General features: G+C 47.5%; 1 protein-coding gene across 3 annotated transcripts in view; it reads right to left on the bottom strand.

The window, feature by feature from the left end:
- Positions 1-16,587, bottom strand: part of LOC139054469 (golgin-45) — a 117,760-nt gene that overhangs the window by 97,046 nt on the left and 4,127 nt on the right. Inside the window, exons 2-4 of one of the 3 annotated variants that reach the window (XM_070531466.1) lie at positions 12,498-12,595; positions 8,220-8,355; positions 7,967-8,162 (exon numbers count right to left, since the gene is read on the bottom strand). In XM_070531466.1, coding sequence (XP_070387567.1) covers positions 7,967-8,162; positions 8,220-8,355; positions 12,498-12,595 — 430 coding nt within the window. Of the gene's footprint in view, positions 1-7,966; positions 8,163-8,219; positions 8,356-12,397; positions 12,596-16,587 lie in introns of those variants that run through there. The other 2 variants (XM_070531468.1, XM_070531467.1) reach the window with 2 other exon arrangements.

Here is a 16,587-nt window from a genome sequence, read left to right as displayed (position 1 = left end):
TCTTTTCGTTATCTCTCTCGTCAATTTCTATTTTCCAGTAGCCAGACTTTAGATCCATCAACAAGTAGTAGTAAGTGTTGTAGAGCCGATCCAATGTGTCGTCTATTCATGGGAGGGGTATACGTCCTTCTTAGTGATCTTGTTCAGTCGACGATAATCAACACAGAAACGTAGAGTTCTGTCCTTTTTCTTCACCAAGACAACAGGAGAATTTGCCCACAGGCTTTTTGGCGGCTGGGTGATGTTGTCGTGCAGCATTTCAACTACTTGTTGTCTTATGGCTTGGTAAGTTGAAACTTGGTAAGGGCTCTGGTAGAGTGGTTGAGCATACTCTTCGATTATTATGCAATGCTTTGCAAATTGTGTTTGTCGAATCTTTGATGATGTCGAAAAGCAGTCTATTCCTGCTTGCCCATGGGAAGACTAGGATTTATGCCGAATTCTGCTTCGGGTACAATGGTCATCAGGGTAGATGCGGCAGAATCCAAGAGGACAAATGCATAGCTGGTATTTACCATTTCCTCGATATATGCGATCATCGTGTACTTCTTGACGTGCTTGAACTCCTGGCTGAAGTTGGTCAGCATCCCTTTCACTTTCCCTCCATTCAGTCTAGCAATCTCTCTTGAGACGCAAATTTCATGATCGAGCAGTAGACGCTTATCACCCTCGGTGACGCCTTCTACACCTACGGGTGTTTCGATGCCGGCAGGAATGCCAATGCTGGAACGAGGCGGGATGCTCACTTGATCTTTGAGCACATTCAAGGCTGGTGACTACAAGAGCTGTCCGGTGGTGTCTCTTGATCTTTCACAGGGTGTCTACCAAGTTGACATTTCCAAATTCCCCGAGTTTTCCAGGTTTTCCCTGAGTGCCATTGCAAATTTCCCTGAGTGATGCAGAACTATGTTTTATATCAACACGGGCTGAAACCATATCGCCTGATGCTGTCACTCTCTAGTAAGCACATGAAAAAAAAAAGCTACTTAATCCAATTTGAATACTAAGGAGCAGTGTTTATGTTATTCAAAAAGAGAATAGAAGGCAGGGGTTAGTAAAATGCACAGCAAATAAAGGGTCTTCGAAAACAATTGCAAATAGGGTCGGACATTATCAAATACGAATAAAAAGGAGATGCATACAAAGGCAAATATTTTCTAATATGAGCTATTTCTATCAACTGATAGCAACCTCAGTGGGATGAGACCTGAACTCTGTCACAATTGAGATTCTCTCTCAACAGCTCGTAAGTCAACCTCAACAGTCCTGACATACTCTCAGTCCGCGCACGACGCCCGAGTGTTGTGTTGCACTGCTTCAAAGAGTGTATTTTGGTTTGGATGAGGGACACCTGCATCTCGGCATCAGCCAAAACTTCACTTTTTGAGCTCAAGCTCTTTCAAAACGGCGGCAACAAGCTTCCTTTCTCGTTTATTCCTCAATGCATAGGTCACTTCTGTTCTTGTCCGCCTTCCGCCACTCGTTCGCCCCAAGGACCATTTGAAGCATCTTGATCAGTTGCACAGTCCACGACTGATTTTTCGAGCTCTCTAGGGGCCGCGAAAACGTCCGAAAAATCGGCCAGTTGGAAAAAAATAAATGCGTGTCATTTACTGCCCTTAGGGGCTCAAACCGCCACAGGCACGTTCGAAAACGCTCTGAAGGCCTGTCGGTACACATATTAGGCATACCTGTGCTCGTACTGTGACAGGAAATGCCGGGTGCCCGCGTGCATAATTAAGATATACATACTGTATTCCGTGGCAATAGCCCCTTCCCACCACGCTTGTTATGCTTTACTGCAATACTTTTCCATAAGCTTTACCGAGTAACATTTCTGTACAGAGGCGAAGCTGACTTTCACGAACCGGCATTATGCAACGCACCGTGTTTTCCAAGTTTTTAAGCCAATCGCGAGGACCACAAAGGTGGAGTCCGTGCCATTGCTGACAGCAGCGAATTATTTCAATAAAAAGTTCGGCACCCAATGGCAAGAAGCTTCATAGCGAACGTCGAAGCAGCTAGGCCTAGCGTTGCCGCAGTGGTGGCAACGGGTGCCAGAGGATCTGCCTGCGAGAGTGCCGGTTCGAGGCGGCGAAGTAATCAAAACGGCAGCAGTGGTGCTTTGATTAATGCAGTTTTGGAGCTGCGGTCGTGGCAAAACGTCCAGAAAATCGGACGGCAAGGAGTTCTTGTGTCGGAAATTTCACACATTCTGATACGTTGACACTATGGGGTACGAGGTGGCGCCGCGAAGCCGTCCAAATTATCGGGAATCCGGAAAGTCGCTCGTTGACTGTACACTGGCAACTCCTCCTGCCAACGACAAGGCGTCAAAGACGAGTCATTTCTGTCTTGAAATGTACGATTCCTGTCTGCTACTCGAGCCAGCATTACCACGACTTTCGACCCTTTCAATAATATTGCCGCTCATTTTCCCTGATAGAGGCCCAAATTCCCTGAGTTCTCCCTGACTTTTTCCAGACTACTCAAAATCCCTGAGAATTCCCGGTTTTCCCAGTTTTCCCGGTTGGTAGACACCCTGCTTTCAACAGTGTTATCAACTCTGACTTCAGATCAATGATTGCTCCGTGTTGGTTCAGGAAGTCCATGCTGAGAATGACCTCTCATGCACACTGTTGGAGGATAACAAAGGTTACAGGGTAAGTCTGGTCACGAACGCTGATCCTTGCCGTGCACATTCAAGTCGGCGTTATTAGGTGTCCTCCAGCGGTCTGAATCTGAAGGCCTTGCCATGCAGTCTTAACTTTTTTCAACTGGACGACAATGGGTCCACTCATGACGGTGTAGCCGTATCCTGTGTCCACTAAGGTGGTGACTGCGTGGCCGTCAAGGAGCCCATCGAGGTCGGTTGTTTTTTTTGCGAAAGCAATACTGCTCGCACTTTCGGCCCATCGGTGGTCGTGGCGCCTCCTTACACAGCTGCGCGTCACGTGACCGTGTGACGTCACGCCAGACCGAGAGACGGGGCCCCAGCTCGCGGCATCGATGGTGGAGGCGAAGCCTTGCACGCCGCTGCTGCGGTGCTACCGAGAGAGGGCGCTCGCTGGTGTGACGTCACGCCAGACCGAAAGACGGGGCCCCAGCTCGCGGCATCGATGGTGGAGCCGAAGCCTTGCACACCGCTACCGAGAGAGGGCGCTCGCTGGTGTGACGTCACGCTAGGAGGATAAATGGGGCTACAGCTCGGCTCCTCGCAGTGGTCGGCGTGCTGCCTTGCGCTATGTCGGATGATGTATAGCCATAAGTTTAATAAAGGGCAACCATGTCCACACCATCAGCCGAACCAAGGCGCAGCCAAGGCTATTGCTTACGCAATCTTTCATGCTTAACCAAGCTAAGCCTTCAGCCTTTTTTTTTTTTTTGCTTTCGACTCAGTTTTCTAGCAGACACGGGAGCCGATGTTAGCCTTGTTCCGCCCACGCCGGCATTCCCGAAGAATCGCCGATCTGCAGTTATGCTGCAAGCCGTCAACAAGACCTAAATTATGGCTTACATTAAACGCGGCCTCACACTAAACATCGGACTCTGCCGTCTTTTCCGATGGATTCTCGTAGCAGGTTCTCGACGCTTGTGGACGTGGCCCACAAGCATTTTGTCGATGCTACGGCACACCTAACGGTGCAAGGTATAGCATCAACAGCCGGCGTCAGCACAACCGGCGTCAGGCACCTCTATCGGTCTATGAGCACTTATTTGACGAGTTTCCACACTTGCTTCACCCGTCCAATTTCATGCGGCCTGTCAAGCACGATGTTTCCCACCATATTATCCCCACAGGGCCACCTGTGCAGAGTCTTTCACGACGCAACACACCCAATTAACTCAAGATTGCCAGAGCCGAATTCAACCATACGCTCAAGCGTCATCATCAAGTCCTGCAACATCTCCTATGCCCATAGTGTCCAAGTCCCCAGGTGACTGGCGGCCCTAGTAAGACTACTGCGCCTTGAACAACGCTACTATCCCGATCGCTACCCCCTGCCTAACATTGCGATTTTTCAGCACCACTACATGGAGAAACCATCTTTTGAAACAGAGTTCCCAAGACTGCCGTCATGACCCCTTTGGCCTCATTGAATACCTGGGCCTGCGCTTTAGTCTCTGCAATGCTCCTCACACCTTCCAGCGTGTGACGAACACAGTCACCCAATGTCTTCCCTTCTACTTTGCCAACATCGGTGACCTCTTCATCTTCAGCCATGATGCAGAGGATCACCTTTCACATGTTCGGCTACTTTTCCAACGCCTTGCCGACTACGGGCTAATTGTCAACAAAGTCAACAAAGCAACAAAGTCAGTGTATGTTCGGCGTGCCTAATCTTCTATTTCTTGGACACCACGTGGCCCGCCATGGCATTCGGCCGCTCCCTAACAAAGTGCAAGTTACTCGCAACTTTCTTCAGCCCACTTCCGTACGTAAACTACATGAGTTCCTGGGATTGGTAAATTTTTATCGGCCTTTCATCCCCCGCTGTGCTCACCTGATTTATCCACTTACTGATCTACTCCAAGGAAATAAGAACTGTGCTCCCATTACATGATCTTGGAATGCGCCCAGCTTTTTTGTCTTGCACTGCAGTTACGTCTTGCCGTCGGATCACGACTGCGTTGCGATGACCCAAAGTTGAAACATGTCGTCATCAGGTCACCTTTCATCGGCGTATTCTTTGCTTCCAGACTTTGTCGGGAAGGCGGCGTCTCACTGATATGTCGTCGAAACAGGTTTTCTAGCATCTTTGGCAGTGGCAGAGGATCTTCTTCAGTTCGTCAAACACCAACAGCACCTCCATTGGTTGCTGCTTTTAGTTTTCCGGGTATCGGCTTGCAGACCGGCCCCAGGCTGGGCCAGTGTATAGTTGGTGTTGCAGGGACAGGTAATGGCCGGGTGAAGGCGAACGGGACAGTTGTCATGGGCTCCACTGAGTGGCAGCTAGGTAGTTAGGGATATTGCGAAGCCGTTCACCTTGCTGTGGGCGTGACGTATTGACAACGAACCCTCGCAGTCCCAAGTCACTGTATGGGCATCGGCGGTAGACGTGGCCGACTTCTCCACAGTGATGGCACAGCAGGCAGTGGTAGAGGGTGCGCCATACATCTGTCTTCCTTGGGTAGTGGTGCATAGCGGCAGATGGGCGAGCTGGTGCTGGCAGCGGCCGACGACGGAATTGCGGTATTACAGGGTCCTGTCATGGGCACAAAGCGATGGAGGCGAGCGATGGAGGCGTAGGTCATCGCTTCCGGCACAGGAAGCAGCGATTCGGGTTGCACTTCGGAAATGCCCAGTGACTGTCGGGTGAAGATCGTCCTTGACCATGTCAATGACCGAAGACACCTGAAGTAGTGAAGAAGGTACTGTAACATCTTGCGCAGTTCTTCGTGTACAATGGCCCCGATGGTCTCATAGGGTAGTTTCCCTTGGGCTTCTAGCAGAACTATAGCCCTTTCTTTTCAGACAATGCTCGTTAAAGTCCTCGGAAAGTTACTGCGGAACACCCACATTGTGAGGGTGGACTCCTGGCTCTTGAACCATGTCCTCGCGGCATCTTTCAAGCAGAAGTGCACGTGGCGCTGGTTATCCTCAGAGGTCCAGTTGTTGAAGACTGAGAACCTTTCGAAAGTCTCAAGCCAGGTTTCGGGATCATACGACAAAGCTCCATCGAAGATGGGCAACTCCCTTGGTTGTTGAAGCGCAATGGGGCATGCTGGTGCTGCCATTGTGGTTGTTGACTTGGCAACGATTTTCCTGGTCACATCAGGCAAATGTCCTTGCTCCGGGGGTAGTTCTTGCAGCCTGCGGCTAGCTCGCTGGTCCTTGGCGACGTTCAAGTTGTGTTCGTGGTTCTGGCTTGGATCCCGGCTTTGCGGAGGCATTCGGTACATGAATACGCTAGCACCTCCACCAGATGTCACGTGGTAGTGACACTCAAGAAACACAGCAGCAAAACTGTCAATAGCTTGACTAACTTCTTATTGGGCGAACCTGTGCCCACAAAAGCAAGTTACACTCAAAGCACAACGATAGCGGCGAACACAGTTGGCGACCATCGAAAATTTCATCTGCTGGTCAAGCACATCGGCTTTTATACATGGGTCATCGAAGGTTCCAGAGTAATCGCTGGTGCCCGCATGTCTTCCAGAAAATTCTATGCACTTCTCGTCGCACATGCTATCAGATAACCCAAGCTTCTGTGACAACAGACAACGAGTAGAAACATCGATAACATTCAAGAAACTTCCGATACATGCGGGCGCGTTCTATGCTGAGCACTAACGTTTGTTAGACGGTGAAAAGCGGTCACCTAAAAAAGATGAACACTTACATGTGTCAATATGATGAGAGTCCGATTTCTTTTTTGTGTGTGTTTTGCTTTGTTAGCCTTTCCATTGGCTGTTTAAGCCTATATATGTGTTGCCTCTTCCAATAAAGTACCAGCTGTAGTTTAGCGCTGTGTCCTGATGTTCTCTCTCTGTTGCCGTCTGTGTGCGCTGCTAACCCTTTAAGATGCTTTACCAACTAACCCACCAAGCCTTCCTTGTGAACAAGCACAGCTGCCAGCCGAATTTTCTCGGCACTTCAACTTTGCTATAAATGGGTTCGAGTGTAATGGCCTTGGAGATTGCAGCAAAGCAGGCGTCTTCATTAACTTTTTTTTTCTTTTAATGGGGTTTTATGTGCCAAAACCACTTTCTGATTATGAGGCACGCCATAGTGGAGGACTCCGAAAATTTCGACCACCTGGGGTTCGGTAACGTGCACCTAAATCTGAGTACACGGGTGTTTTCGAATTTCGCCTCCATCGAAATGCGGCCGCCGTGGCCGGGATTCATTACCTCATTTTTCAGCGTGATAACCCAACAAGTTTCAAATGATGCCAATGCTTGTTCCATTCAGTATGACAGTCATTTTGAACATGCAGATGGCACCCTAAACCACAGTCTGGCTTGGTCTGTCTGGAATTAATGGGAGCTAATGGCCCATTCGTCTCGTCTTTTGAGACTGCTTTCAAAGTGCTCTGGTGGTAGAGTAAAATTACAAATAACCTGTATTACTGATACAAAAACTTGTATCATTGATAAAAAACACTTTAGTAGTATTATTCTGGATTTGTTAACGCTATAGGCACATGCTTATTGACATGATAAAGCTTAGTTACACTGTTAAACGACCTTTGAAGCTTCACAAAAATGCTCAGAAACGACTAGCCGAATGTGCCACAAGTTTTACACAAATCACAATGGGTGGGGTGCTTTTCTCAAAGCGGGACACTGCAGTGTGAACACGGTCTAATGGCAAATTCAGCTTATTCCTACTACGCTCCGAATCACTTTGCAACGATGCAGACGCCTCTCAGCATTGCAGCCAGAGAAAGCATGTTTGAGCTAATCGTTCAGTTGCTCCCAGAGCAATTGGAGAAGCCATGTACCATATAGACTCATGTAAGAGCCGCACCCAGGTAAGGGCCCCACCCCCAACTTGGCAGCTCAAAATCTTGAAAAAAAAAGATCCATTAGTGAAGCAATCACATTCTGTACCCCAATGCCGCACACATGCATCAGCAAATTTTCATGTGCTGTTCCCTTTCACATGCCTCTACTAGATGGTGAGAGCTGCATGTTACAGCTGCATGCAATGGTACATTCGGGGATCCAGGAGGTGCAGTGGTTGCCTGCTGCGCCGACACTATTTGGACCAAAAGGTTCGGTCCTGTGTAAAAGCTGCACCTCATTAAAACTGAGAAAAAAAGTGCGGCGCTTACACGAGTCTATACTGTAATACAAATTCTGTTGGATCTCAGTTGTGCTGCCAGCTCAAAGGGGAAGGCCCTCCTAGTGTTTCGAATGGATCAGTCTAATGTAAGCTGCACTGCTAAAGCACTTGAAAGTGAACAGTTCTATGTGCCTTTCTGGTGGATCCTCTGCAAATGTCATGGCTGTAACGCACCTCGACCTGGACACGCAGCTGCTCCTGCAGGTCCTGATTGCACTGGTGTGCCTCGCACAGCCGCTGCTCAAGGGGGGCCTCAGAAGGCGCCGGTGGCGTGCCCTCTGGCACCTCGCGTACCACTGCCAGCAGGGGTGGCTCCCCTGCCAGTGGATGGTGCAAGGGGAACGGGATCTCCAGTGCAGCCAGCTGGGTTCTGCACGGTGGTGTGCACACTGCAGTAGCATCTGTGCCAGCCTCACACACCACCTACCTGGGAGGCACCATGGGAGTTACCGCGGCCTTGTACGGCTCGTAGGGCACAAATTTTGGCTCGCGCCTCCTCACAGGGACTGGAATGTCTGGTGGCAGGGACTCCATGCCATCCCCCTCACAGCGAACACTCAGCTCTGCAGAAAATCACACACAACGGGCAAATATTCACTTGGTCAACATCGTATCATGTGCACCATCAGATCAACCTCACCACAATTTATTTGCTAGCACTCCAGCTTATTCTGCTAGACAGTTTTTAGCGCAAAAAATTTGACTCAGGCTAGTGTCAAGATTCTCAGAAATATACTAGCTTGCATGCCATACCACAGCAGACATCTATTCTGTGTGAATGATTAAAGTGTCTGAGTAGAATGCTCAATGTCCACCTGAGACTTCTTCCAGACCCTCATAGTAGCAGTGACTACCTTGAGCAAGTGCTCTCACAAGCACAACATATATTCCCTTACTGCAACTCACTGAGGAGGCCCACCACAAACTGCAAGAATTTTTCAGTCACCTTAAACACATAGATAAAAAATTTTACTTCGAAAGTTGAATTCCATTTCAGTCGAAATTTTCACAGCAGACTATCATTATTGCTCTCCGTTGCCAATGCTGCTGGCACCTACATGCACCTAATCAAAATTCAGAACAACATTCATTTGGGCTAGATGGTGCATAACCTAATCAAAAAATTTTGCTGACAGAAAAATACATAAAATTTAAATAATTCATTCTACAACAAGCACTGCGGGTACATTTGATGACCAGGCCAACCAAACATGCAACCATGACACAGATGCAACAGGAGCACCTTAGAAACACCTCCTGAATGCTTCATGTGTGCACCCAGTTCTTGGACAGGAAGTGACTGTAGTTTGCAAACGGACTATACTGCTGCATGCATGACACTTTTTGTGGCACAATCAAGAACTGATTTCATATTATTCAGAGCTCCTACAAACAATTACCACAAGTTTTTCACTTGCTTAATTTTTGAGTCGCACAACCAGTGCATTTGCTTGCAGGCACTCACATAGCATGCCTCACTTTCACTATGGCCAAACAAACTAACTGTTCCAAAACAATTTCAAATGTAAAAGTAAATTGTATACATTTTACTATATTTCCAACGAAAAACTATGTACTTCCACATGAAAATACATTAGCCCAAATAACCGTAAACCATTATTATTACATGATAACGACAATAACCGTATTCCCGACCCTAAAGTATCTGAAGTACTAAACTCTGTCTTCTCTTCCGTGTTCACTTCTGAATTTAACACTGACCTCCCTGACTGTGTTTACCTCAACAACCCAATGATGTCAGACATAACAATCGAGGCATATGGTATCAGAAAGCTAATTGAATCTCTCAAATTAACTTCCTCGGCCGGCATCGATGGAATCAATTACAATATGCTTAAGAACACTGCACACACCTCTAGTCTATTTTTGTGCCATACCTTTCAGCAATCATTTTCATCTGGAGTGGTGTCGCATGACTGGAAAATAGGTAAGATAATTCCAGTACTACCAAAAAAAGGATCATCGTCATCGTGCCACAATTACTGTCCAATTTCCCTCATCAGTGTTTGTTCCAAACTAATGGAGCATATAATTTACTCTCATATTGTAAACTATCTAACATCCGCTAATTTCTTTAATCCTAATCAACATAATTTTCAGAAAGGCATGTCCTGCGAGACTCAACTAACTCTTTTTGTTAATGACATCAGCTCATATTTTTATCAAAACATACCAATAGATGCCCTCTTCCTAGATTTCGAAAAGGCTTTCGACATGAAGGGCTCTTCCTAATACTATCGCGTCTTAATCTTAACCCTTGTGTTCTCCAATGGATAAGCAATTTCCTGACTAGCCATCAACAGTTCGTTTACACTAACCAATGCTCGTCTAATTTATCACCTGTTATCTCCAGCGTGCCACAAGGCACTCCTGGGGCCACTACTCTTCTTAAAATACATTAACGACTTACCGAGAGGTTGATCTTCCAAAATTTGTTTATTTGCTCATGATTGTGTAATATATCATCCTATTACTAATGACACTGATTCTCGTGCTCTCCAGTATGACCTTAACGTCATTGAGGCTTGGTGTAATAATTGGTTAATGTCCCTCAATGTAAAAAAAATGATGCTACCTACTTTCCATCGTCGCCAATCATTTATTTCAGCTAATTACGTTATCGCTGTTTCTGAAATATGTGCTGTGACTTCTGATAAGTACTTAGGTATTAACGTGTCCAATAACCTCAGTTGGTCCTCGCACATTTGCAGCATTAGCAATGATGCCAATCATGTACTATGCTACCTGCACCGTAATCTACGTCTTGTTCCACAAGAACTTCACTTTGGCCTAGTTGGTATTTACTACATATCATATTGACCACAAATAAAGACGGGGACAGAGGGAGACACACCCGTGCTGTTTATGTGTGTCTCCCTCTGTCCCCGTCTTTATTTGCGGTCAATATGATATGTACGTCTTGTTCCCCCCTCAGTCAAACTACTCGCATATTTAACAATCGTTCGACCCAACGCATGCTCAGTATGGGACCAACACTAATCTAACCTGGCAACAGCAGTGGAATCCATACAGAATCGTGCAGCAAGGTTCATTCATTCTGACTACTCTTACCACACTAGCGTTACTAAACTTAAGTCATCTCTGAACCTTCCAACCCTCGAGCACCGCCGCAAAACAGCAAGACTGTGCCTCTTTTACAAATTTTATCACTTGCTGCATCACCAGACCGACACATAGCACTTCATGCCGTCATAGCCATTCAAAGGCTGTTTATCCTCCTCCAGCTCGCACCACCACTCATCTTAGCTTTTTCTTCGTTCAAATGGCGAAAGACTGGAATCATTTACCTGCTGAAGCACTGCACCACTACAGTCATTCATCGTTCAAGGCATTCATTAAAAATATAATCTAAATATGTCCACACCTCATGTAAAAACCCAAATGGGGTATTTGAGGTACAAATGAATAAATAAACAAATAAACAAATACTGGTTACAACCAGAAGAAGCCAACAGACATTGAAGCCAGAGAAAGCATAGACAAAATTTACTCTGTCTTTTTTCCACTCAAACGTAGAAATGTTATGGTAACGGGAAATGAACGTGTACGAAATGATAACTTGCCATCATTGGGAGCTGAACCCAAATCTTTCGCATTACGTGTGTGACGCTCTACCAGCCACGGCAGCCATTTTTCCATCTGCTTTCTGGGGTATTTGTGCATGCATACAAGATTAGCCTTGCGGTTGTTAGCCAGCACCACCACTCATTCGCATGTCAAACATCATTTCGATGACATAGTATCCCAGCTTTGGAAAAGGTTTGGTTCCCATCAGTGGCAAGTTGTCTGTTTTTTGTTCACTTCTGCTTGTTTATCTTATGATTTCTACATTTCAATTAAAAAAACAGTTATTTCTCCTATGCTTTCCTTGAATTCATATGGTTGTGACTAAGAAAAATTGGGCCACTGGGTTTTCATTACTTCAATTGCTCAATATATATACTAAAAAATAATCCATGTCTCATACTCAAAAAAATTTGTTGGGTTAAATGTCACTTAGAAAAACTTTTCAAGCACTTATCTGCAATTTTAAAAATCTACATTTAAAATTGGGCTATGAAATAGATCGGTGCATTAGACAACAGTTTTCCTGTACAGAACGATCTTAACTGGACTGCACTTTTTAAGAGATGGAGACCTCAAAAGAGGTGCTACCCTTAGAATTTATGCTAAAAGCAATGCCAACGCATGGCCTAATGTGAAACATTTTAGAGGTAATTGTTATAATGACAGTAAAATGATAATTAACTATGATACAGGGAGCCAACATGGCTGCGCCCTGCTGCATCTCCCATGCCAAGCCCCCCAGCCGCCAGTGATGGTGCACTCTCTGAGAGTTCATCTGGTCTTCAGTGGTGGCATTAATTTCCGACACAACACCCCTTCTGTTCCAAGTTTGAGCTACAGTGAATACTTTTGCAGGGGTTGGCATGCCCTGGGCCTGTATTCTGAAATGTTTGCCTTCTGCAAAACTATCACCTTGACCACGCCTCCGCCAACGGCGAGCGCGGATTGGCTGTTTTAACAAAACCGGAAAATAAACTGCCATCTAGAGTGACTCACGGTTGGCCATTAGGGCACTTCAGTGTGGAGTGATCTCAGAACAGGCTTTTGGGCTGCTTCGTAAGGCAGGTCCGGATAGAATCAAGTATCACTTGCTTACTTGGTTCCCAGCCCACGTTGGGCACATGGCGGGTGTCCCCACGAACCTCAATGAGACGGCCCACGCTGCCGCGCGCGCACTGACTGACCGTGCTGGCGCTGTAACAGCCGAAGAGAGAGTTATGCATGGTAGGGACGCGCCTGCCACTTATAATGAACTTCTTAAACACTTCTATCTCTTGCGGCAACAATACCCTCCTCCTCACCCCAAGCTCACTAGGCCTCAGGCACTGACATTCAGACTGTTGCAGACAGAAACCTATCCCAACCTGTTCACGTTACATGCGATATATCCGGAGATTTACACTGATGACGCGTGCCCTGCTTGCGGGGATAGATCAACACTTTCGCACATGCTCTGGGGATGCATCTCTATAGCAAGCCCTGACCTCAGCTCAGCTAGGTGGGAGGCAGCCCTCCGCAACCCACTCCTGGCTGAGCAACGCTGGGCTGTCCAACAGGCCCACGATGCGGCTGGCAGGCTACGCCTGTCAGTCCCAACGTGGGAGCGGCCCGCGACGTGCTAATACGCGTTCTGCAGGACTGTAAAATAAAAGTTACTCAATCAATCAATCAATCTAGTAGTTCCAGCCTACATGATTTTAATGTCGTGGTGTCGATGGGTGCTCTCGACATGTATTGAATAGACGAACACGTCTTTTGGCATTCGGTTGGTGGTGGAGTGTAGTAGATATGAGAGGAGGTAGTTTATAGTAGTCTTTTTGGTGGCGTCTTACACGAGTTGTTCTGCGGCGATATTTGTTGATTCATTCAAAATAAAACATTTCACACTTCCTTTTGCAATTTATTTTATCTAAAGCGGCCGTAGCCAACCACAGTCAGTGCACAGAACCCGTACTGCGGCCACTGCACTCGAAAACAACACACCCTAGCCGCTCTGCACTCACACGGCACAGTCTCTCCTGTGATGTAAAGCATTCGAGAGTGCATGTTGGTAGTAAACGCTGACGTCACGGGTAAGCAGTCGCTTGATTTATTGAACGTGACTATCACGCCGGCGAAACTCTCGTGGAAGGCAAACATTTCAGAATACAGCCCCTGGTCGGCCGCCGAAGCAGCGGTGTCTAGGGAGCAGCTGGAATGCCAGCAGGACTGGTACTTCCATGGCCACTCTGTTGCGCCAGCCAGGGTGGCACACTTGTTTGCACGTCACATCTTAGAGCAGTGGAATGCACTGGCGTCGTCGCTTCTTTTTCGCCCAACAAGGCCTACGAGGCACTTGTGCCTACTGCTCGTTGCCGTTGTCCCCTAACGATGTGGGCCACTTTTCTGTGCCTCCGAAGTAGCACCGCAGGTGGTCTGCATGTCGGCTCCCCACTGTGCCATCTGCCAGCTGCACTTCAGTTGATGATGAACTGGTGGCCTATTTGACAACTGCAGGCACCCATCTGGGTCCTGACCTGAGGTTCCTTGCCCAGACAGTGTCACCAGCCTGGGGAACTGGTTCTCTTTTGGCTGCACAATCACTGCACACCTTCTGCTGTAGTTGTTGGAATCGGACCTGGCTTCAGCAAATCTAATGCTGTCTTCAGGCATCGACCCATCAATAGTTCGGCCTGGGAACGATTGGTGAGGGCATGAGGTGTGCTTCTGTATGCTAACAAGATTCTAGCAGCTCTACACTCAATATCCCCATGCTGCGTCTTGAGCTTGTCCTTTACAGTTTGTATGACTCTGTCAATGGCCCCGTTTGATGCAGGATGGTACGATGGAGTCAAGATAGGACGCACTCCACTATGAGCCAAGAATTACATGTAGGTAGCACTTGTAAAGGCAGGTCCATTGTTGCTCACTGTGACGTCTGGTAATTTATGGCTAGCAAAGATGATGCGGAGGTATGCAATTGTCACCTCTGCTGACGGTAATGCCACTCGGACCACTTCCACCCATTTAGAGTACGCATCCACAACTACTAATAAGTACACACCTTGAAACGGCCCACCGAAATCAATGTGTAGATGTGACCACGCTCTTTCTGGAAACGGCCATGGCACCTGCTGTATTGCCCTGGGAGCTTTCTGATGCATCTGGCAGAACGTGCACCTGCCACCTTCATAGCTATGGCCTCATCAGTGCCCAGCCACCACACGACTACGGGCCACCAACTTCATTTTTTCAACTCCAGGATGGCTCTTATGCAAAAAGTCCAACACTTTCACCCTTAGTGATACTGACAAAACCACCCAGCTCCCCTGTAGCACACACCCTTCCATCACCAAGAAATCCTCCATTCGCTTTGCAAAAGGCCACCACTCTTGCTCTGGTGGCAAGTGTTCTCCAGACCACAATGCCATACACAAGTACTTTGGCTTTGCTAGGCATGAGCCTGTGAGCGCCTAGAGCTGCACAGCCCACTTCACGCTGCCTGGTTTCGAGCGCTTGTCTTGTCGATGATGATGTACAGGTGATGGAGTTGCTGAAGGTGAGCCCAGGCACTGCCACTGCCTTGCAGAAAGTACGTATGGTCTCAAATCTGTTGCAAGACCATAAAGCCCGACTTCCCAGGAATAATGTTCTGCGGGTGGCACCTTTTGCTCGGAGTTCATATCTAAACAGGTAATTCTGCGTGGCTGCTATCTTTACTCCAAGGTACTTGTAGCTGTCGACCCATTCAACGGGGTCTCCCTGCAGATGGAGTGGTCCTGCGTGATTCTCATCTGCGCCAAAGCGCATTGCACCTGACTTCTGTGCATCAAAGCGTAGCCCGAGAAATTTGTCCCCTTCCAAGCAGACATCCAATATGGCTTGTAGGTCAGAGACACTACCTGCCAGTGCCACAATGTCATATGCGTACAACAGAGCTGGCATAATGCGTTTGTGATAGGTCCCTTCCTCCATGTAAGACAGGTCGAAGCCTCGGCTACATTCTGCCAGCCAACTCTCCATTTCAGAGATGGATAGCATGAAGAGCATTGGAGACACAGGGCAGCCGTCTCAGCCCCCTCCGTACCTCTATTGGCCATGTGTTGGGCAACGTTCTGACTGGTGTTGTATAGGTTGCGGGCCGCTTTTTTCATTGCGACAATATATTGGATTTTTTACAGGTACTGCTCCAGGAGGGCACATGCAACCGGCAAATGGAGGCCTCAGGAGAGAACCTGAGATTATAATAAAGGAAGCAGTGCAGGATCTCCAGGGCACCCAAGGGGTAGTGCAGGAATCAAAGGTGGAAGCTGGGTGGCCCGTGGGTTGGGGCCATGGAGGTTGAAGCATGCCAGGGGTGCTAGCACAAAAAATTGGCTGTCTGCTAATGCAGACAGCTGATCTTATACACCCCTGGCAAGCACAGGCCACAGCGAGCCCCAACCCACGGACGAGTCCGGGTTCTAGCTTTGATGTCCTCATTGCCGCTTTGGTGTCCTGGTGGAGCCACCAATAATGCGAAATAATGACACATTGTTACAACTAGTAAAAAACACGACTGAATAAATATAATTATGTCCAACCACTAACTTGAGACGCTAAGTTCAGCACTACCGCACCCCACGACTTCTGCAACATCAGTCAGAACTTTGCCATGCATTGACCCCTCCCCATTTATTACTGTGTGATTGTCTGTATATACAGCTTGCAGCATGTGGAGTATACTCCCAGGTATTGCTCATTCCTGTAGCTTCATCCATAGTACTTTGTGTTTAATGGAGTTGTATGCCCGAGCAGTGCACAGGAAGGCCATTACTATCTCTCTGCCCTCAGGTCTAGCAATCTCTATTAACTGATAAACAACGAAGAGGTTGTCCTCCAGACGTCAGCCAGACCTAAAACCATTCTGGAGTTCTCCTAGGACATTAGCCTCCTCAGCACTGCTGCAGACACGCACGGAGTAGGTGACCAAATAGCCTGTATGGAGCCGATGTCACTGTTAATGGGCTGTTACTCACGGGTAGGTCTTTGTCTGTGCCGTTCTTCAATACAAGTCTGATCCTGGATATTCTCCAGCTTTGTGGTATTGATCCACTGCACAGTATTGCATTAAATTCATCCTGTATTACTTGCCGCACCAGTTTTCCACATTTCTTCAACAGTAAGGGAGGTATGCCATTCAGTCTGGTGGCTGATTTTCCCACCAT

This window comes from Dermacentor albipictus, chromosome 1, assembly GCF_038994185.2.
Source record: "Dermacentor albipictus isolate Rhodes 1998 colony chromosome 1, USDA_Dalb.pri_finalv2, whole genome shotgun sequence".
Taxonomy (NCBI): Eukaryota; Metazoa; Arthropoda; class Arachnida; order Ixodida; family Ixodidae; genus Dermacentor; species Dermacentor albipictus.
This window is presented reverse-complemented; position numbering and strand designations above follow the sequence as displayed.